Here is a 22,638-nt window from a genome sequence, read left to right on the forward strand (position 1 = left end):
GGCCTTCTTTCTTTTCAGAGCCAAAGTAGCAAACCATTTTTGGAATTCTGTTTCTTAGATATTTTCTGCAAATGATTTGTAAGCAACCTTATTTTAGGAAGGTTGTGCACCAAACATTTATTGTGTAGCTGCATAAMGTGGTATAAAAATGGTAGTGCTTTGGCTCTAAAGCAGTTAAAATACCAGCTGGATCATCAAAGCTCACATTTTAATGCAATGAAAATATCACTTAAAGGTTTGGAGTAGTTTCTATAGCTTGATAATAATCCTTTTATTACCTTTTAACCCTTTTTATTGTTTTCTCTGTTACATTTTATTAGGGTGAGACTCTTCCCTCCCATCCAGTGTGTGAGCACTTTTATAGCAGGAAATATCTGTGAATGGGTGTATTCCGTTTCATTTGCTTGATTTACTCTTCATTGCTGCGGCTTTTAATATGTTACATTGATTGATGCTTAAAAAGAGAGAGGGACAAGCAGTTTTCTCTTAGTTAATTTCAAATACCCACCATATGGCGATCTAAAATGTATATAATAATGTGCAAAACTAAAGGGATGGTGCTTTTTCAGAATGCAGAACAAAAAACTATTTTAAACATTAAAACTTCCAGTGTCTAAGGACCAAATCCTGGATAGTGGAACAATGCAGTAAAGTGCTACTCAAATCTCTAGAAAACCATTAACATAATGGCTCAGCAGGAATCAAAAGAGCAATAATGGTTTCATTCACATCAAATTGGGTTGAAGGACCCGTAGACCCTAGGGAGCATTAGAGGGGTTTTTATTCTAACCCTTCCAATTTTTTCTTCAGCTAAACGTGTTCCCCCAATTAAACTATCCAGACTTAGAATTGAAACAGATTTCCAAAGCAGTGGAAAAAAAACCATTTTATCCTTAGATAGTGCTAGCAAAATGAATTATTAAATTATGGGGATAATTTAAAGCTTTCTAGAGAGTATCATTCAGTTTCTAAGTTAGACCATCTATTTTAAGCCTTTGTGTTATTTATTTCAAGTATTTGAATATCAGTTTCTGAGATTTGACTATCGGCTTCTGTCATATTAGAAAAAGCTATTCTAAATTGAGAGCAGTAGTTGATTCCACAGTGGGCTTAGGTTTTATGTAGATGCTAATGCAATCCTGTAAGTTTTCTATTTGTTATGTGCATAAGTACAGTTTTATACTACCACCAGCAAGTCTGAGATTAAAAAACACTACATCAGCTTTGCCATCATAGCATGATGCCCCAGTAAGTCGTTCTGGAAGATTGCTAATGAGAGAGTTCAAGTCTGCAACYGATACGGACGTACCTCCTGCGTGACCGCTTCAAGCAGGAGATACGGCGGGGGTGTTCAGGCGCTGCAGATGTTCCTGGCTGCTGCTAAAGCGAAGAGGGCCCAGGGTCACCTCCAGTTCCTGTTTTCTCTAGCATCAGTTGCTCTAGGTTGCTTTTAAGCTGTAGCCTGGACAGCAAGAGCAGGTAAAACAGGCAGCGGTTGCCCCTCTCGTGCCATGGTTGGGAAGGGCTCAGATGAGTGCTGGGAAGGCCTGCCAGAAGCTGAGTGCAGGGAATGTTATTTCCCTGAGTCTTCATTAGTAAGGATAAAAAAAACCCAACCACTACACTGAGAGGTGAGGTTTGTTTGGAGTATATACAATGTGTCTAATGCATTTAAGAAACGAACTTGCGCTTCCCCCACTGTAGGGGAAAAGCGTTGTTGTGGATCTCAATTTCAGCAGGTCTGGCATAGTGAGGAACTGAGGGAGGTGAGTATTTTCTATCCGTCTAGACAAATCTCTTAATTCACTTAAATATCAAAGCTTCTAAATTAGATCATCCTTCTTTGGATGTGAATGAAGGCAAATTAACTAAGGTGTTACCAGAAATAATTATCCTTATGGCTTCTGCTGCTAAGACTATTCGCAGTAATTGCAGTGGTGTAATCTGTTTCCAGTCAGTGTTACTCCTCTGTGAAATAGCTGTTCACAGTGACCTAAAAATGTTTTAACCCACCCCCCTTCATTTTCTTGTTTTTTCCTTTTCCAAGGGAATAAAGTGTTCCTGTAATCTGGACGCTTTCAGCACTGTAATATCCAAACGAAGAGCTGGATTTTATGTTGCTATCCCATTTTTTCACTTGTCCCCCTCAAAAAAGGAACTAACACTTGGCCYAAGTGAAAATGGATTAATGTTTTTCGTGCAAGAAGAGTTCATGCAGTGGGAAATAAAATAAAATTTCACTAGCTGTAGAACCTAGGTATTCCATCATAAACATGTAACACTTTAGCTGGAGCTGTGTGTCTGACCTGGAAAGCATATCTCACTTATATAATCTTTTTTATGGGAGTGTATCACAATTTTATATCAAGATAAAATGCAGAGATGAGACAGGGAAAAAGAACAGGAAAGCTTGACAATCCAGTCATGAAATAATCACATTTAGTCTCTTTCTGGCTAAGGTTGAAAATGCATGCTTTTCTGCTTCTCCTTCTACTTCAGGTCTTCCTAAGTCTCGTCTTAACTCTCTTCTTCTTTTATTTATTTTCTGTTGCTTGTTATGGTAATAATGGTGGTTCTGCCCTGATGGTCATTCAGAGGCAGACCCCTGTAGCAGAGTGCTGGACTTTCATAATGTTGGGCTCCAGATGGGGCATTTGGGAATGAGGTTCTGCATGTTCTTAATGCTCTTCAGGTTCAAGCTTTGGCCTTTGTTATCGCTGAGAAAGTGTCCAGCGTGACTGTATTCAGCATCATCTCTTGAATAATTTTGACCATACAAAGCAAGTTCTAGGTTCTGATCTTCTTTTCCTCCTAGTACCCACAGTGTTTTGTTCTTTATAAGGATGCCAACAGTTTTATTGCTCTTGGAAGTGACAAAGGCAGTCAAACTGGGATACAGTGGTCCTGAGTTAAGATAAAGTTCTATTAAATCCCAACTTAAATAGGCTCTCCACAGTCTTCACAAATGCTTCAGGGCTAGGTTAGGCATTGTGCTAAAGGGAGGGGCATCTAATTTAGATATTAAAGAAAAAAAAAGAAAATTAAACTATTCTAAAGGTATTTTGCTACCATTGTGTGCATCCTTGAGAAATGAGACCAAACCAAACTATATAGATTATTTTTGCTTGTGCTCTGACATCCATAATTTACCCACTTATATGGCTTCATCAGCTGAAAAGACTTTAGTGTCAACTTGCTAAGAGTGAAGATGGTGCTTCAAGCTTATCTTGTGGAAACTATTTGCMCTCAGAAGAATGGAGGAAGATTTGGAGAGCACGTTTGATTGACTGCTGATGGGGAAGACGTGATAGTAGGAAAAGTTTAGAACAAATTACGCACTCTGGTTTTGTATTGGAAACTCATTTTTTCTTGCTTTTCATTAGGAACTCAGTTTTGTGCTATGTACTGAGTATCCATCCAATCTTGCCCAAGGTCACTGCAATATATTCCAGGTAGGTAGTTTCCTGTGCCCACGAAATGTCAGAACTGAAGGACTAGTACAAGCCGTAGTGCGAAGAGGAACGGGTGCAGCCTTTCACATCCCCCAAAATGGCCCAGGCATGTCTTCTATGCCTGGAGTATGCCTTTGTGAACCAGAAGTAAAATTAGCGACCACACTATATTTATAGACATGGGAGGCTTTGAAATGCCTAGATCCAGCTGTTGAGTCTATTTACAACAGACTTGACTAACCACAGTGGCACTGGGCCAGGGCACAGTGTCTACTTTACCTTATTGTCCATTTCTTCAGCTTTTGGGCTTGTTCTTGTGTAAACCAGTGGACTTTTGGAGTAAAAATAATGGACGTATTAGAATGAAACCAATGTGAAAATCAAGAACAGTTACTGAGAGCAACATTCATTTATCTGACTTCAGATGTCTCCATCCAAGCCAGTCATTCTGGTCTCCTTTTCTAGCTGATGGAAAAAAACAGGCATTTTTATAGTGATTCATTGGACATTTGATCAGATGACTCATACCCCAACTTTATATATAGTTTGTTTGAAGCAGTCACATTTTCTTTTAGGGATATATTTATGATAGAACTTCTGCTGCAAAATTTTGAGGAGGTGTTTTTGAGGGGGGAGACTGGGAGGAGAGGGTGGTTTTGGTTTGTTTTGCAGTCTCTCCCTTTCAAAATCAGGATGTGATCATTCTGCCTCAGCGCACTTCAAACACGCTTTTTAAGATCTTGACCACCCTTGACTCAAGTAACAGTCATTTCAGACAGAAAACTTTGTAACGTGGTTTTTGTTACCTTTCAAAGAAAGAACATAAATAAGCATCCAAGACTGCAGTAGCCAGAAGGACATGGACCTGTATTTCAAGATCCCATAGACTGATGATTTTGCATTGTTAAACATAATATAAACGTTCCTCAACTAACGATGGGGAAGACTTTCCTGCAAGAAGGATAAGCATGGCAGAACTGTTTGTGCAAGTGTCGTTTTGACCAGCTGAGTTCTTGTGTTAGACCTGTAACAAAAGCTCTTCTCCATTTTCCTTGTGATCTTAGTTTTAAAAAATGAAAACTGCCTGGAGATGTTTTAAATAGTTAACTATTAAGAGCGATGCTCTAAGATGTAATGCTGAATGTCATTTATATCGGCAACAAAAAACAGTCATCCTGACTCTTTTTCTGCTCTGCTCTGCTCTGCTCTACCCTGTTCCCCTCCAGGACCAGGACCAAGTCTTGCTCTGTAATAATGTCAAATGGGTTTTTACTGAAGTTGGGAGTTCTCACTCACTCACTCGTGTTCGTTGCTGGTGTCAGATAGAAAAGAGGATTAATTGTGGTTACCTAAGATACCAAAGCCTTAAATGGAAAGAATGTTTTGTTAATAATACCTCTTGTCTGTCAATGGCAGTTATATGTRTCCAGTACGGGCACAAAGGAAAACAAAACACTGGCTTGATAATATATTTCTGTTCATTATACCGCATTTTATTTTAAGGGCATTATTTTAATACATTTTAATACATTATTTGACAATTAACTTTGGAGAAATGGATGTTAATATTAGCATTAATGCTAATTAATGCAGTTGCTAATGCAGCTGCAGGTACTTTGGGGCTAAAGAATTTGTCAGGTTTCTTTTTTCACGGTTTCACAAATGTGCTTTTCAATCTAATTGCAGTTAGCTTTTTTAGTGTAAATTTTCAGGATCACTTTAGATTTGTCAAAGTTATCACTGCTGAGATAAAAATCTTTTTCAGACTGTTTGGGATCACTAAGTGTTATGAGTTGCTTTGTTTCTTTTGCACCCTCTTTTAAAGGTTATAACGTAACTTGGATGGGGTAAGATTTTCAGACGTGCTTAATTCCCCCTTGGCACGGGTTTGTTCTTCCTTTCTTTTGTCTGCTCTGAACAAACACCCCAGGAACGTTAGTGAAACCAGAGGATATATATAGCCGTCGTGCAGAACCATTTCGACATAGGGACGCTCTCTTGTGAACAGGTGCCAACTGAAAAGCCACCGTGGTGCTAAAATAATGGTAGGCTGAGAGCCAGGAGCATGGGAGTGTTTAGTCATCTGCTCTGCTGTTACTTCACCCCRCTGAATATTGTGTCCCATAGTGCCTACTTCTTTTAAAAGAAATTGCACAGAAGCAAAAGAGACCCTGAGACAAGCTGGGGTACGTTTCAGCTCAGGTATATATTCCGTTTTYGTAGCGCAGAATAAGTTACTTTTTTTTTCCCCAAAAAAATTGTTGATAGGCCTTTGGAATTGCCTTAGAGATTTTGAGTTTTGCGATGGCAAAGTTGATCCACACACGCTTAAGAAACGCTCTTGTGTCAGCCTGTCTTTCCCCAGGGCTGCGCTCCGGGTGCGGGGTAACCCCTGTTGACACAGGCTTTCCTTTCATGCCCAAGTGCTTCGGMACAATTGCACGCGCAGACCAAGGAGAAGAAAAGATGGGGCTTGCGAACGTCTTGCCGAAAACGGGGACGAGAAGTAACTGTTGAACCGTCGAGCCTGCCTTTTGGGGGCCAGACCAAKCTGGGGTGGAGTTTCCCCATTTTTATTTGACGGCATATGCCGCATTTTCAAGTTTCTGTGCTTTTCTGCGCTGATCGTGGGTGTTGCCGCTATCTTTTTAAATACAAAACGTCTCAGCTGTTTTACCATCTGTGTTACAGCGRCTCTTCAGAAACATGCGGGGGAGTGCGCTAAGCTGGATGCAGAAAAGAGGCTTTGTTAAGAAATGTCTTAGCACCATTTGTGTGGGTCACAGGCATAGAGAGAATATATAGAGAGATGTCTATAAATCTGGATTTCTCCTCCCCTCCTTTTTCATTAGTTATTGTTTAGAATTCCTCTTAGAAGAGGTAATGGATTTGCTTACATCTGCCCTAAGGAATTGCTCCTTGTTGAATGTAATTATTCTGTCCTCAGGAAAAAAACAAAAGATAAAAACATATTTTCCATACTGGTGTTTACTCAGAAGAGACTGAGCAAATCTGAATTATGAATTAGACTCCTTTTGAAAACAAAAGCAATATTAGCTCAGAAAAAGAATATTAATCACAGTATTATACTGTGATTCAGTTAATTTCTCCTCCTTATTTCAGATGCTTAAAAAAAGAATATATTCAAACTAATTTCTCAGAATTCTCCTCTTTAGCATTAGTAATAGCAGTTTTGTTTCCTTCTTGCACATCTAGGACTTTGATAAATCTTACCTAAGATGCAATGTATTCTCTTATCTAACCTTGGCATGCATATGATTTCCAGTCAATTAGCATACCAAGTGAAAGCAGTCATTTCATTCACATGCGTCATATCTGGCAGGTTTTTTAATTGCATTGACTGAGCTAGAGACAAAGGGAAACGTTGATTTCTCAACCATTATCTTTAGACAGGTTGATTTGTACATGTACCAGGGTATGACTTCTCAAGGTCATCTTTGTTTTTTTCTTTCTTTTTATTCTGTGTTTTGTTGAAGGTGACTTGCAACAGTAGATCAGAGCTTGCTATTTTTGAGTGCTCAGTTTAATTCCATTCTCTTTTTATCAAGCGCGTTTTATATCTAGAACTGCCTTTAATTCTGATTATTAAGGAAGCTCTCTTTTTTCCGCTGACCATTTTGGCTGCTATTAAAAGTGGCAGCAAAAGGTCCAGTACCTTTTGGAGATACTGCACTTTTGTGCCCTTTTTCCTGTTCTCACTTGTTTTTCCAGAGTATCATTATTTTCAACAAATTTTTAACACATTAGTCCTGGAAGGATGTTTACAATGAAATATCGCTGGTCCCAGGACTAAGCAGCTCTGACAGTGATACTGCTGGCGATAGATTTTCTCCTGAAAGCTTCAGCTTTTCAGGAAACTGTGATTCCAGTCACCATATCCATAATACCACAGGGCATAATGTGGGCGACCAGCTCCCGCTGTGAGTGTTTTGAGAGACTTGCCTAATGGTGTAATGTAAAGCAGTTCAGAGTACAGTCTGTAAACGTATATAGAGACAGAAAGAGAGAAGAGGGAGAAAGCTCTTGTTCACTCTCTTCAGTAAAATGATCTGGTTTTAGGCCTGAAATCTTATTAAGTGAAGCCTATACTTAAAAATAGTAGACTTATTCTGATGATGGAGTATACTTAAATATATGACCCCAGTTAATCTGCAGGGTTGGTCCAGATTTCTCCCAACAGGTTCTGTATTTGCTTTGATTTTGGTAAACGTCCACTTGACTTAGAAATGGCTGGGCTATATAGCATGAAAATGTGACAAATGCTTGCACGTTTTAAGTCAGCTTTTGTTTGTATTCATTTTGTATGAGCAAACAGTGCTCCACATCATCATCCTTCTCCTATTACTTTTTCTTTCTTGACAGAGAATTGTTTTGTTTCCTCATAAAGTAAATGCAGACAAGGAGTACAGTATCTTTTCCCTGCATGTACAAAGGCTTGCTTTCCACGTGAGCGATACTACCTTTAATGTTGAATTATGTTAACATGCCCATTATGCTCAAAAAATGCCCCAAACCACAAGTCCAGGGCCTATTTCTCATTTTCACTGTGAAAAAGTCTAAGTGTGAACACAAAACTGATAAGCAGGAAGCCTGAGCTGTATCATCTTCCGGGATATAGAGCATTCACAAACCAGAGTTAAAATGCTTTGACCAGACTATGTTGCTCCTCATGCTTGAAGTTTGGGACTTGTCTTTTTAAAAATGCTTTATTGCATAGGTTTAAGCATTCGACTTTAATATTTGAAAATACTGACTTTTGCCTTTTAATCCTGAAGCTGTTATTTTGAGATTTCAAACTAAGAAGTTTTAACTAGAAGTACAGCATTAATAATTAAACTCTTGATGCTGCATATACTTATTTGCACCCATACCTTAAAACAGGCGAACAGTTTCAGTTAAATCAGCAGGATGACTTCTGCATGTTTTGCTGTTGAGTCCCAGACTTCTCACACTTGTTTTTTTATTATAACAGCTTGTCCAGTCAAAAAAGGGACTCTACTAGTGGCTTTTCTTTTCAAAAAAAATTAAATGGACATATCATATTGAAATCATTTTAAGGCAGTCTCAAATGCAAAGTGACCTCACTTAACAAGGGCAGAAACACAAAACCATAGGACATGGGACAGCCAAGCACGGGGCTCTTAGGGTACTGCACACTGCTGGAGCTCTCAAAGGGTTTGTGCTTATGATGATAGCCCTCATACATAGGGCAAWTAGACTTCTTAATTTATAAGAGAAAAACCTTATTGTTTTATCGACAGAATCTTTGAGATTGGAAGGGACCTCTGGAGATCGTCTAGTCCAACCTCCCTGCTCAGAGCAGGGTCAGCTAGAAGAGGTAGCTCAAGACATTGTCCAGCTGGGTTTTGAATATCTCCAAGAGACTCCACAGCCTCACTGGGCAACCTGTTCCACTGTTCCATCACCCATACAGTTTTACAATATTCAGCATTATATTGTAAAATTTTGTCAGTTGATGTAAAAACTGCAACACCGAATTATTTTTTGAAACGTTCAATTGAACTGAATTTTTAAATCAAATCATTTACTTGCTCATTAATATTTCACACTCCCAGTGTAATCTGAGAAAGAGACCTTTAGACTAATACACATAGTATTCCTGCCTGTGGAGAATGACGGAAAATTTTTTATAAATACCATGTTTGCTAAAATAGCTGTTTGTCTTTTTTTTTTTCCTCTCCCTTGAACTTTTGCACTTTTGCTTTAAGCTATGCTGTGACTGTTATGTGTGTTTTTACAAAAATAATACTAATCTGTTTCTTATGACTTCATCTCCAGCAATTTCATAGCATGGCAATTACTCATTCAGAACCATTATTTGAACAGATACAATATCATGCGCAACTTGTTTTTTCTGTATGTCGTCATGTGACTGACTGCACTGAGTCGGATCAAAAAAGAAAAGACAAGAAATAAATGAAAAGTAATGAACGGGTGCCAGAAGTAAGGTTCTGTTAGAGCTTGTCTTTGGAGGAGAGGGCAATAAGCATGTGTTTAGCCTTGCAAAAATAGAAGAGATACAGTTGCTCCCTTAGAAATCCATGAAGGTCATAAATGCCATGGAAGAGAAAGAGCTGTTAAAGTCAAGTGGGAGTGCTGGTGGTCATGAATAAACGTCGGTTGGAAATTAGAGAATTACATGAGAAATTGAAGGGGTGGGGAGAGGACCCAGATGATTTCAGGATAAGGCTGAATAACGGAATAGGCTTATGGACCATTGCTGGCTGCAGCAGTGGAAGACTTGACTTGACCAAAGATGTTTTTGTCCTGCGTTCTTAATGGCGAGTGTCTGCATTCAAATAGTGGGAAGGTATTAACTGGGGTGTATTTCAAGCCTGGGTCATAGTAAGCTAGCTAAATTTTGTCATGCAAGAACTGAATAAATGCAAGATAGAATATCTGCTACCAAAGTAGATATTACAGCTTCAAAGATTTTAGTCCAAGTATATTGTCAGCAGCAGGGTTGGCTGAAATCAGATTGTCTGATACATTAGATTTTTTTTTTCCCCTGATGTTTAGTTTCCAGCTAAGTGCTAACATCTGAAGTTAAAATGACCAAAATACTAATTTTCTGAATGGTAACAGTGATCTTCCAACCTCCCTAGCTGTGGGACAAATCTGCCAAACGCAATCTACTTCAGTGTGCCCTCAGTGTCCCTAATTTGACAGACGTGCCAATAATTCAGGTTGGCATCTCTTTAATCTTGTCTGAATCCCAGTGAAAGTTAGGTATATCAAGCAAAGCGTTCTGGGTGCCAGCGAGTAAGCATTTGCCGACAAAACTTTGTTTCAGCTGTAAATTTATTGACCCATAGTAGCCCGTATCACCCAGATGAGAGAACCTGTGTTTTAAGAAGGCCGGAATACTGCAGTAATGCCATCCGGTTCCACTACTGAGATTAAAACAATTTCAGTGCATTATTTATTTATTTATTTATTTATTTATAGAGTTGGGATTTAAGTAAGAGAAATTGTAGTAGAACAGGTTTGTTTCATCCTTTTCGTTAGATACCTTTGGATGAATCATGCCTTGACCTGAAGTCTTGCTTCAACCTTTTAATCGGTGTGTTATTCACAGGTCTGTATGGGAAAAAGAGTTTATGGTTTTGGGGATCTTATATGTCGGACAGCTACAGCTCATCCAAAAAGGGGTATACATGAGAGGGACTGAAATGAGGAATGTGTCCAGGAATTGTGAGTTGCTTCTCGTATTCCAAAGGCAAGAGGAAAGTTCAATTGTGCTGAGAAAAAAGTTTGTGTGGCAGGTAGGGAATTGTTTGCTTTTTTTCTCTCTGCAGAGCAGACCCCACTTCACCGTGCAAGTGTCCACAAGAAAAGGAAAGAAATGTCCAATTCTCTCATGTGTAGGATATTCAGTTAGGCTTAACTTTTTTTATGCTTAATGCCTGGCTTCAGAGCTAAGAGACTTGTGACACCAGTTCTTCATAATGGTAAAATAGAAGGCAGATGCTTACACAATCGCACTAATTACAAGCCACGGCCAGCACTTAAAAAATTAGTTGCTTTGATTGGATGTTATCTTCCATTTCAAGACAAAGCCACAAACTACAAAATGTCCTTATAGCTTCATGGTATATGAAGCCTGAGCTTGAGATTCAACTTTCCCTTGATAAACAGGATGTTCTCCCCGAAGTGCTGTTCCCTGAAGCGGCAGAATCAGTGTGTCCAGAGATCTGTTGCGACATAGCTGCAAGATCAGCACTGAAGTTGTAGCCTTCTGCATTCCCGTCCCAGGGATGCGAGAGCAGATAGCATCAGCCTTCCTAATGACTGCTGGTTGCTGACACTGTGACTAACTACGGGGCCTGCAGGGCAAAAGCGCTGGATGGCAAATTATTAGACTCCAGTCATGAGTCAGGACCTTTACGGTTGTCCTGTGGGATCCCTGTTCAAGGAGAAGATAGATGGTGGAAACACTGCAGCATTGCCCTGTAAGAGGCTACTTTCTGCTACATTATCCTAATTCAAGCTATTTTTCCAGGAGGTGATGAGACTCCAGTGTGTTCCTCTGGCACAGCTCGGGCAAAAGACTTCATTTGGCAAAGACCAGTCCTGTTCTTCTGTGGACTGAGTGCTTTCTTTCCCATATGTTGTAACGTACTGGAAAAACTCAAGTGAAATTATTCTAAAATATAATGCACTTCATCTTAAAAGTTCTGTAGAGGCGATTCTCACAAGGCTGCATTTTTTTATGCACTTACACAGATCGAATTCTTGAAAAAATGTGTTTTAGATGAGTTAGCCACAGAGAGATGGAAGTGCAGTACCTGGGCTAACACTTAACTTTTGTGGTGAATAAGAGTTTCCTCTAGAACAGCCTCTAGCCTAGTAAGGTGGTAATTTTATAAGCTTTTATAATCGTGCTTTATTTATTTGTTTGTTTTTAACTTGGCTTACGTTTCTAAGCTCTCTGTTACTGGCGTAAGCCTTGGACAGACTGATCGCTTTGCTTTAATTTCCGTTCTGGATACGTAGCAACTCTGTAGTTATTAGCTAACTCTGAAGTATAGTTAGTAACGCTTTTTCATAATTGTTCTAATGACTTAATTGTTTTAATGTGAGCAAACGAACAAAGTTAACGTACGGTGCTTTCACGCCCTCACGGCCGAGGAGAGTGCAACTGAGAGCAAGAAACGAAGGACGTCAGTCGTCTTGTATGAGAGCCCAGAGCAGCGCTGGGAACTCTGCGGTCTGGGAGCTGAATGCTCGTATTTCTTATGCTTGGAATAATCTACCACGTGGCCATGGGCGRTTTAGAGCCAGAAAACGTTCCTTTTGCTTCTTTCTCCTGATCTTCAACTATTCCGCAGCTCCTGGAGCATATAGTGGCTTTGTTGTTAACCTAAAGGATGGCTAAATCACGTTACCTGTTATCTTTTCTTTCAGTTGCTTTTACTTTCTCAGTTCTTCAGCTTGTGCTGCTTAGTAGCCAGAATAGTTGCCTAGATCCTCACTTGCTTGTTGGATAAGAGCAAAACAGGAAAGTGGCAAGATTTTAATAACCTGCAAAAATGATTTTTGTTTTACAGAGACAAATGCTACTACATTTTTCTAGGAAATGAGCAGTGTGAGATAATATTATAAGTTACAAAGCAATGACAGTGATGAAAATAGTTATGAAAGTGAGACTGTTGGATCCGATTCCCTTTGGTCTTTCCCCCACTTCTCCCATTTTCAACAAAAGGATGGGTTAATTTGAATTTCATTGCTTTTTATCCTTAGGGAAATATCAAATCATCAAGGTTATTGTGGAATTGTGCCCCAAAGGAAGGGGCCAGGTGTTGGGTTTGTGCTTTCACTTCACATGTGCAGCAAGCTCATTAATTTGCAATTTCATACATTTTAGAGGGAAGAGGCCGCTGGTCCCTGTCACTAAAAAGCAACTGTGATTGATAGGTCAGGGGCAGAAGGGGAARATATTCAGAAATTAGTTATATAAGCATCTTGAATTAACAGTGTGCCTACAAAGAAGCACTGTTTCTCCCCGGAGGAATGCCGAAATTGATGTTTTTAACCTCCTTTCTGAACACCTGCTCCTGAGTGTTTCGGCAGGGAAAAAGTGCGTTCAGACTGATGTCTTTTTGTGTTCACTGTCCAAAGTACATTTCTTTTTGATGGTCTGTACCAACCCAGCTGCTATACCAACCCAGCAGATGGGAGGGAAGAAATGGATTACAGAAATCTCACTATCTCGTATGCAATCTTTGTATCTGACAGAACTTGTTTGTTGTCTTCACTAGGTGAAATATCGGTACCCAGGCTGCTTGCAAGACCTGTCTGAACAGAATAGAGACAAGTGTAGATTCACACAGCCCAAATTACTTCTGCATCTCTATGCCTTCTCTTTTTTTTATTAGCTAGATGCCTCTAAAGGCCTAGAACCACACAATAAATTCGGTCTAGGGCTTAGATTCAAACAGCCTAGTATTCGCATGGGCTTCTGAGTGAAGCTCGCCAGACTTTCCAGTTACATCTTTGTATGTGACCAAACTTTGCAGCAGCTCTGAGCTCTGCATGTGATGAAGAAGCTGTCACTGAAGAGCAATGTAGCTACTTCTTGACAGCCTTGCAAAATTGCAAAGCTCTCGTGTTGCTGGAGCGTGCAACCCCCTCTCATGTCTCCAGGAGAGCGATCGGGTCTGAAGGAAAACAGAGAATCGCAACCAGGTGCATCCTTCCTCTAGGAGAGGTTCTCGTCTTGCAGGACATCGCCACTGGTCCTTCAAGACCAGTGACCGCTGGTCTAGTCTCTCTTTCCTCAACACTGTCTGCATCACGGAAAGACAACTTGTGATGTTGCCGAGCAGACGAGCATGACTGTCAAGCGGCCCCTAACCTAGAAGGAGAGGTGTTATCACAGCTCTGTAAGGCCCACAGGAGGCTTGTGGTGTCTAATTCTGCCAGTCAGTGGCTTGTCAGTACGTGGAGGTCTTTTGAAAGCCTTTCATGCGTGATAATGAGGAGAGCTCTTAAGTTAACAATGATGTTAAGAAGTGTCTGGCAACTGTGCCAAATGGGGAACTGAAAAACAGGACTGAATTAAATTATTAGACGTTCACAGTTACTGTTTTAGTTGGTAATGTGAGAGTAGCAGGCCTACGCTGTTGTATTAGTTTGAGAGAGTCTCTTTTCTGCATTGGTTGCATCRGCAGCGGAGCAGTATTAAACAGTACGCTTGCAGTGGGAGTATTAGATGGATCGCTTTTCTGATGTGATTCGTGCTTCTCCATCTGCCAGGAAGAAATATTTGAGAATGGTCACGTGGAGCAATGTTTATAGTGCGTAGAGTGTGTTCTCCCTCTGTTTTTAGATGCCCATGCTGTTGGGACCTTTTATTAGCTTTCCACAACTTGCCTTACTTGCAGAACAAAACTGCAGATCTGATTTCAAGGGAAGCTACTGCAATGCATAATCTGTGCTTAACATTTCAAACCACTGGAGTCCTAAAAGCAGACGACTGGAGTGAGACGGATGGGGCTGCAGTTGCAAAGGCTATTTTGTGATCAAGCCCTGCTTTAGACACCAAGCTCGAAATCTGGATAGCTAAAACATTCTTCAGTGTTTGAGCCGTGGGCGAAGGGTGCAGGCACGTTCTACGCCCCTGCGTGAGGGACGCAGGGATGCGCTGCGCCTCCCGAACAAAGGATGCCTTCAACATACCTTACTGAAATATTCTTAAGTCTTCCACTGTTGCTTATAGCTTCAGTAACTGCATACTGTACGCTTATCAAAGGGTAGGCAAACAGTCGACTATTGTGTTAGCTGGGTTTTTAAAGGCTAGAGTGCTATCAGTGCAATGTAATCCCTCTAAGGAGATAACTGTGTCTTTATCTGGGAAGTATTTTGCRCGGTAGTTCTCAATAACTACGTGGCAATTGTGTTTGAGACAGTAATTTTAAACTTTGTGAACCTCCAACTGGTTAGTTGGAAGGTAAAATCAAGTTTCTTTAAATAAGTGTTGAATAAACTCTGTTCCTACTATTGATCAAACTATTTCACTGAAAGACCTCTCTTCGAGTGGGACATTTTGTGCCACTGAGAGTGTGTTTTTTGTGATATTTGACTATCTCCTGAGTAAATTACAGTAGAAGCATTTTAAGCAGTGCTTTGCTTACATTGTAATCATATAAAAGAAAACAAAATTCTGCACAGAGACTTTTTCTTAGTTATTTTTACTCCTTGTTATTACAATATTTGTTATGTGGAATTTTATGGTACTCAGCGTAAGTCAGTAGCTGTAAAGAGTTTTGTAGAAAAGTGAGAGTTAAATTATACTTTAAATTCTTGATAACTGCATTTCAGTTTTTTTTCCTTTTCTAAATTATATCAATAGTTTAGCTTTCAGGGATGTTTTTTTAAAATGAACTTTCATGTTTGTAACAAGCCACACAGTATCAAATGATGCAAATTTTACCCATTTTGTTGTTGTCCTCGTAGAAGAACAGCCACATTTTCATTCACAACTTCTTGCTGGAGAGAGATTTGCTCTTAGAATACTATTTTAAAAAGAAATCTTGTATTCCTGTTCTTGCTATTTCTCGGTTTTCAAACTGTATATTCCACTGCACTTTAATTTTAGTACTTCTTAAATTGAAATCATATTTCACTCTAAGTTGAAATATTTCTAAAAGAAAGAACAATAAATGTATACTGTTTCTTTAGATGCTTCCCCATATCTTCACTTTTAAGGAGGTATATAGACCCAAACCYGTTAGTATTAAAGAAGGCTACGTCTGTTTAAGCTCAAACATGTTTTCTTATATTCTGGACTTTCGAAAACACAGGTTATAAGCACATCAAGTGACCATAATATTATATAAGCATATAAGGCACCGTAGACCTGAGTCTCATTTGTTGATTTATCAGTCTTCCCATTTTTCTTCATTTCTGTTCAGTCCAAAATTTGGCCCACTTCTCTCTTGCCTCACATTTGCCAAAGACTTTCTCCAAAGAATCAAGCAAAACTGAGGTAAATGGCTAGAGAAGAGGGGAAAATTATAACCTCCGCAGACATGGAAGGATGTCTTCTGTAGCACCTAGGACTGTCTTACGTGTTCCCTGCATCATCTTCTCTCTCCAAGAAGATAAGTAGTAACCGGGGATCTCACCCAGTTCTCACTGTCCTCTTCACAGGTGGTTGCACACACGCAAGTCGCTTGGAGTCTTACTGAAGTCTGATATTTAGTGAAGCACTGTGTCTCCTCTTTTAGTCATTCATTCAGCTGAGACAAGTCATAAAAATGAAGATGCTGATGATTTCAGAAGCGTGGACAGTGTCGCAGCTGCAGCTTTTTGTCAAAGCACTCCCCCAGAAAATTGTTGATGCTTGTGCAGTGAATTCATAGAGAAAAGGAGAAGAAAGCTATTCTGTAGTGCTGGAGTTGCTGGAACTGTTGCTTTTCTTGATCCGTACTTGCCTTAATAATCCAGTCACCTGGATTTCTCAGCAGGAGATATAAGTTGTAATAGGCAGTCCTATAACTGTCTTTAGAAGCTGAGGGGATATGAAGAATGATCTTAAAATAGCAGAACTACTGCTGAAATAACTTAAACATTGAACACTTATTGCCAGTTCGGATTTACTCTAAACGGAAACCCTAATATTCTAGAAATAGCAATGCTGTGGTAGTATATTAAAGCAGACAAATTAGCAGATGTTCTTGGAAAATGATTTGTGTTTGAGTAAAGTGGTGTGGGAGGTTTGGATATTTCAGGTCAAATTATAATTTCATGTATCAAATATATCTAAGCGTGTCCAATTCTGTAATATGGCACTGTTGTAAATTGTACTTTTTTGCTGCCTAAATATCCGTGCTGCATAGCAAAAGTGAAAATCCCCTGGATTTAAGTTGCGTGAATCTGAGGGGAAACACGAGTGAGCTTTTGCATGGTTTTAGTGCTATTAAAAACTGTCCAACCTGTTCTCTGTTCTAATGAAAGAAAATGAGAGTGTGTCAGGCTTGGAACGACATAAGTGCTGCACTTCTGGGAAATGGACTCAGCGCCTTTGGGTTTAAACACCTAATATTTTCAGTTTTATATTCCTCGGAGAGTAACGCCAAGTTTTACTTTTCTTACATTAATTATTCTTATTAATGTCATGTAATCCACAGATGTACGTTATTTAGAGCAGGTACGGTCACTTTAATTTTAACGATTAGTGAGTCTACTATGTTTTACTACTTGGATTGATTGCTTTGTGCAAAGAAGCTTGTTTTCCAGAAATGTATGCAATGACGTTTAATAACTTGTTTTGCCAAAGCATAGGATGTTTTTCCTTTCATCTGAAGGTATTTATTGCATTTATTTCTTTTTCTTTTTGCCTGGAATTGTTTGTAACACCCAGGCATGAATATGTTGAGCCAGAAGTTTTAATATCAAATGATTTAATGTAATACCTTCTTTCAAGTAATAGAATTTATTTAGTGCAACAGAGATTTATAACATAGTCAACAGGAGCACTAGTGCACATCACAGGGCCTAATTCCWGTTTGACTCTAAAATAATGCAATATGACTCAATCAATAAAAGAAAGACGCCCTTTTAGAGCATGTCCTGTAGTGCAGTGAGAAGCGTAGAGCTTTAGCATGAGAACTGTAATTTTATTGTTCATGCAAGAGTCAAAATGAAATTCATTTCAGGCAGGTAGTTATGCCAGTGGAGACTCTGCCCAGTAGGCAAGGGTTATATGTAAATATAAAAATCTGCCTGAATATTGCCTACATTGAGAAATGATGCATTTCACCACTGACTCCATTTAATGCCACATTTGCACATTATGAAATGAATAATATGGTTAATTTTTGAGAGCTTAGTYTTGTTGGGAATTTTTTGTTGGGTAGTTCGAAGGTTTTTTTTTTCCTTTAGTGGAACCTCACAAGATTGACTAAAATAACGCCTAGAAAGCCTTCAGCCTAGTTTTGCACGGTTAAATGTACTCAAGTGTAGGAAGATCTATAGCGTTGCCAAAGACTGTTGACATCACTGTTTTTCCTGGGGCATAAATTTGTGTAAAGTGTGTTAAGGGTTGCTGAGGAAAGAACTGACAAGGGGAGAGAGCTGATCCCACTTCCTGCAAAGATGAACTCTAAAAAATATCTTGTAATAATGCTTATTATGCTTCTAAATTAAATGTAAAATTTTGGATCCGTGCCAAAAGTCTGGGACGTAGTTGCTGAAGAACGACGCCGACACTCCTGAATCCCGGTCATGTTCTGTTCCGTCGGAGTTGCGCTGCGTGACTTTGGGCAAGGCGCTTCACTTCCCATTGCGATGTCTGCTGTGGTGATCATGATGTAGAAAAATGTATAATAATATGAAATATTGGAACACATTGCTGTCTTTTCACTGGCCCTTATAGAAGCTGTGCTGCCCCTCAGCAAATAAGGTGCATTATGTGGTTGGAAACTCATCAGGCATGAGACTACTTTTGTAAAATTATCTTGATGGTAACTACATTCAGTCCAAATTTTCAGTTTGGGAGGAAAAAAGTGTTTCTTGATGTTGTCTTAGGAGATTGTATATGTGCTTCAACATTAATGTAGGTGTGTAGGATTAAAGGGAACATCTGACTGTCACTGTCAACCACATTTCTCATAAACTGATAATGCTCAGCCTTAAAAGATGCCAGTGTCCACAATTCCTGTTTGAAGGCTACTCCAAAATCTTGCTTCTGGAAGTATGACGTTTCTTCATGGCTAATGTAGCCATATCTTTTTATTCTTGCTTAGCTTAAATACTAATTTTTTTCCCCCCATTTCAGTGTTTCTCCATCTCATGTTCTGTAACACTCATTTTTTCTCTCACCTTCCAGCTTCCAGCCAAGCGTCTTGCAAGACAGGCTGTCTGTTCCCTGTCATCGCATTAGCCTTTCCCTAAACCCCTTCTGTTCTCAGGGAAGATGAATTCCAGCTGAATTCCCAGAACTGTACAAACTATTTCCGTCTCACTCTTACTCCCCTGACTTGAAACAGCTTGCTTGATATTTTCTAATATTTTAAACAGACGGGTAGATACCCAGACCTCTTTCTTAAGTATAAAGCTTTTATGAGTTGTGCGAGCATCAGTTTCAGAAAGCCGTTGCTGCAGGTGCTCCTTGTTGAGAAGCAACCTCATTTCATGAGTGCTTCCCCACGATCAACCAGCCCCAAACCTTCCTTGCAATGCTAATCTGTGAGCCATCTGCGGATCTTTATTATCCTATTATGTGCCTACTTTACTTCTGTTGGGATCAGAAGAATTTAACTGAAGATCAGTTGAATTTCCACGTGTTTAAGCATCTCGCCCGGCCTAACATTACGTATCCTAAAGCCTTTCTAGTGAAAATCTTGCATTGCCAGGTGTCATGATATGAAAGGCAGTCACTGAATTCATCCCTTCCTGTTCCCTTTTTGGCCTAACTTCTCCTACTTTTAGCCTGGCTCCTCTCAGCCAGAAGACCTGTCTGTTCTGGATCCACGCTGGTAAGAGGCCTGTTGGTCCTCAACAAGGAGCCCCCAGCTACGCAGATCAGCTTCCCCCCTTCTGTTCTGCCTTCTGCTGGTAGATTATCGCGCCTCCTGTCCTTTCACGTAATCTGCTCATCATCCTCGTTCGCGCTTGGTCCCTGGCAGTCTTCATTCCCTTTCTCTGCTTATAGGACTGCTTGCAAGATCTCCTTTTTATGCCAACTCTGTTTCATGTCGTCCTTCAGCATAATAAAACTTTCCTCAACTCTTTCTCTGTCCTTGCAACAACCTATTTTTGTTAAGAGGTTTATTCTCGGGTTGTTTCTTTTTTGGGAGGTATCTGAAAATAAGGCGTTCATATATTTCTGTCCTCTTCTTTATGGGAATTCCATCACTTCCTACCACGGCCCCTTTTGGTCTTGAATCTTCTCTCCCATGTATCATGTGTAAAAGGGATCCGAGAGATACCCGTTTCTGGATGACATAAATCACCTAACTCCTGCGTGCAGTCGTCTCTGCCTCTGCTGCTCTTCAAGTCTTCTCATTGCTTCTGCCCTACCCTTGACTTCAAGAGGAAAAGCAGACACATTTCTTCACAGGTTCCTGGTTACTGTGGGCAGTTTTGTCGTCTTGCCCGGTTGCTGGCTGCTTTGTGTCGAGTCTTTTGAGCGATGCCTCGTTATAGGTATTTTGATTAACTGTCCCTCAGCTGTGATGAAAAGGGGGGAACCTCCTCCTAGACTCAAAGTCATTGAGGATTCAGTTTTTGACCTGGGTTGTCAATTCAAAAGAATGCCTTGATGCTTTATTTATTTATTTATTTATTTTAAAGGTGACCTTATAGACCTTCCTGGAAATGATATCTTTGAATGTCTTCTCTGCATCATTGTCAAACTGCCCCTTTTTTGATGGATATCAAAATGTTTGCAAAAATATGCATCGTGAGCTTTTTCGCATTCAGTTGACCTCATCGAATAAATGATAGATTTGCAGGATCAGTAAAAGGCAGGCAGTCATACCTTGCTGACGCCTCAAGTTCCCAAGGGAGGGAGACACGGATATAACCCTCCACTAGAGCACAAGGAATAGAGGATCAGTGTTGAATATCCTGTGAAGCAATTTATTGGCACTTTTCCCAACAGCAAACGTAGCACCTGGATTTATATAGGTTAATTCTGTCAAAGAAATGAGTCGTCATGATTTGTAGCCTAGAAAATATTTCGCAATTATTCAGGGCATAGACAAAAGACCAGAAATACAAATAAAGGCCAAGACTTCACAGCAGCTGAATCTTTTGTTTTACTCCACAGCGGGTTGTACATCCCGTTCGGTTGGGCGCTCGAGAGCCATGAAACAAGGGGACCCTGTTGGTGTTTGCTTAGGCTTGAGGCGGAGACAGTTATTTTAAATGAGTTAATAAGCGGAGTAGGGAACTGCGATGGTTTGCATGATGGGTTTTTTTCTCTCTCTCTAGGTCACTCAGATGAGTCGCCCAGATTTGATTCTCTTTCTCATGAAATATCTGATGGCTTTGGTAGTTGGAATACCCTCTGTCTTCTGGGTTGGAAGCAAAAAGACCTGTTTTGAGTGGGCTAGCTTCTTCCACGGACGCAGGAAAAAAGAGTGAGTATCGATATGTGATAGATAAACTTGTCTTCCCTTGTAGTACTGGAAGAGTATTTCATTCTTTAGGGAGGCAAAGACAGGAGCAGCTTGCTTGGAAATCTGCTATTCAAAACAGAGCAGGGGAGGGAAGGACACACAGCAGCTCCTGAAAAACCCCAAGGAACTGTCACCATAATTACTTTTTGATCACAGAATCAAATTTACACTTTTATCTGTTTTCAAATTTTTAAATTATTATTATTATTATTATTATTTTAGAATTGGGATTCAATTGAATACTACAAATTCTCTGCCATTTGCTGAAAGGTGGAACCGAGAGGGTTCATTTATAAAGCTGCCTATCTATCTAACCTCGTCAGATCTTTTAGTGGAAATTAAACGTAAGGCTTTTTTAACAAGGATTAGTAGTTAAAAGCAGTTGTCTGGGCTTTTAATCTTTCCTGTGTGCATCAGACATTTGTATCAAAGCACAGTTTGATAAAATGACTGTGAGAATAGCTTATGGCTTCTTTAAGGTTGAAACTTCGTTTAGGCTGAGGTATGTCATAAATTTAGAGGACAATTTTTATGATTATGTAATAGCTATGAACAGTTGTTTTCATAATCATAAATATTGTCCTGTGAGTAGCTGTTTCAAAATAGATCCACAAATACAGCGAGTGTTTAAGGAGCTGCTCTGTGACTTTGGCTTTTCTCTCAGTAGCAGAACTGGCCTTCYGCTGARGTTAAAGTAAAACCACGTTCTGCAGAGCTGGAGCAAATTTTTCTGTATTCAGAAGATAACCCGGGAAGATATACACACACAGTTAACGAGTTAATACGATTTTAACGCATGTACATGCATTTAGATAGGATTTGCACAGGGGTGACATACTGGCTGGGTGGGTAGAAGACCGGGATGGAGATAACGAGGRCAGAGGAGGCTGTTTTTCAGGACTGCCTTATCTCGGACGTGCTGTCTCGGGTAAAGAGCTGGGTGGCTCCTGCAGGTGCCACCCTCCGTCCRCTCGTAATTAGGCAGCAGAGCAGCTCCCGCACGGAGCAGCCGTCTGGCTGGAGCCGGACTCCTCTGCCCTYGGCTCGGCAGTGAGGGGCAGAGCTGATCCCTCCTCACCTAGTCTGTGATCTCCAGGAGCAAGAGGATTAAGAGGAGGAGCTAGCCGGGGGGAGGAAACCGAACAGGAAAGGAGGAGAGGAAGGGAAAAGGCTTCCCCACAAAAGAAGAGATTAAAAAAAAAAAAGGAACGGATGATGTAGAGGATGTGATAGCACCTCCTTTCATCACGCTACGGCAGAGCGGCCARGCGTCCGCCTCTCTGCCGGCACTTCAGCAAGCAGAAGAACCGGGGGCTGTGACCACCGATCTAAGGGCTACAGTCCAGTTGCTTGAGTCTTCTGGTATATGTGGTATTCGATCTGATGTTCTCCTGTCGCTGCCAGTTTTAATCCAGATTGAAAATGCGTCTTTGAGTGAGGAAGTCGCTTCCCTGTTCCCTGAGGACAGTTCTCTGGGTAATCTGGGCTGGCCGAGGCCCGGCACTATCCCGAGG

The 22,638-nt window shown here is 40.2% G+C and overlaps 1 protein-coding gene across 1 annotated transcript in view; it reads left to right on the plus strand.

Moving 5' to 3' along the window:
- FZD3 (frizzled class receptor 3) overlaps positions 1 to 22,638 on the plus strand; it is a 52,746-nt gene that overhangs the window by 28,626 nt on the left and 1,482 nt on the right. The window contains exon 4 of the mRNA XM_026066987.1: positions 20,937 to 21,085. Within this exon, the coding sequence (XP_025922772.1) occupies positions 20,937 to 21,085 (149 nt within the window). The remainder of the gene's footprint in view (positions 1 to 20,936; positions 21,086 to 22,638) is intronic.

This window comes from Apteryx rowi, unplaced genomic scaffold (genome assembly GCF_003343035.1).
Source record: "Apteryx rowi isolate R43461 unplaced genomic scaffold, aptRow1 scaffold_251, whole genome shotgun sequence".
NCBI classification, from domain to species: Eukaryota; Metazoa; Chordata; class Aves; order Apterygiformes; family Apterygidae; genus Apteryx; species Apteryx rowi.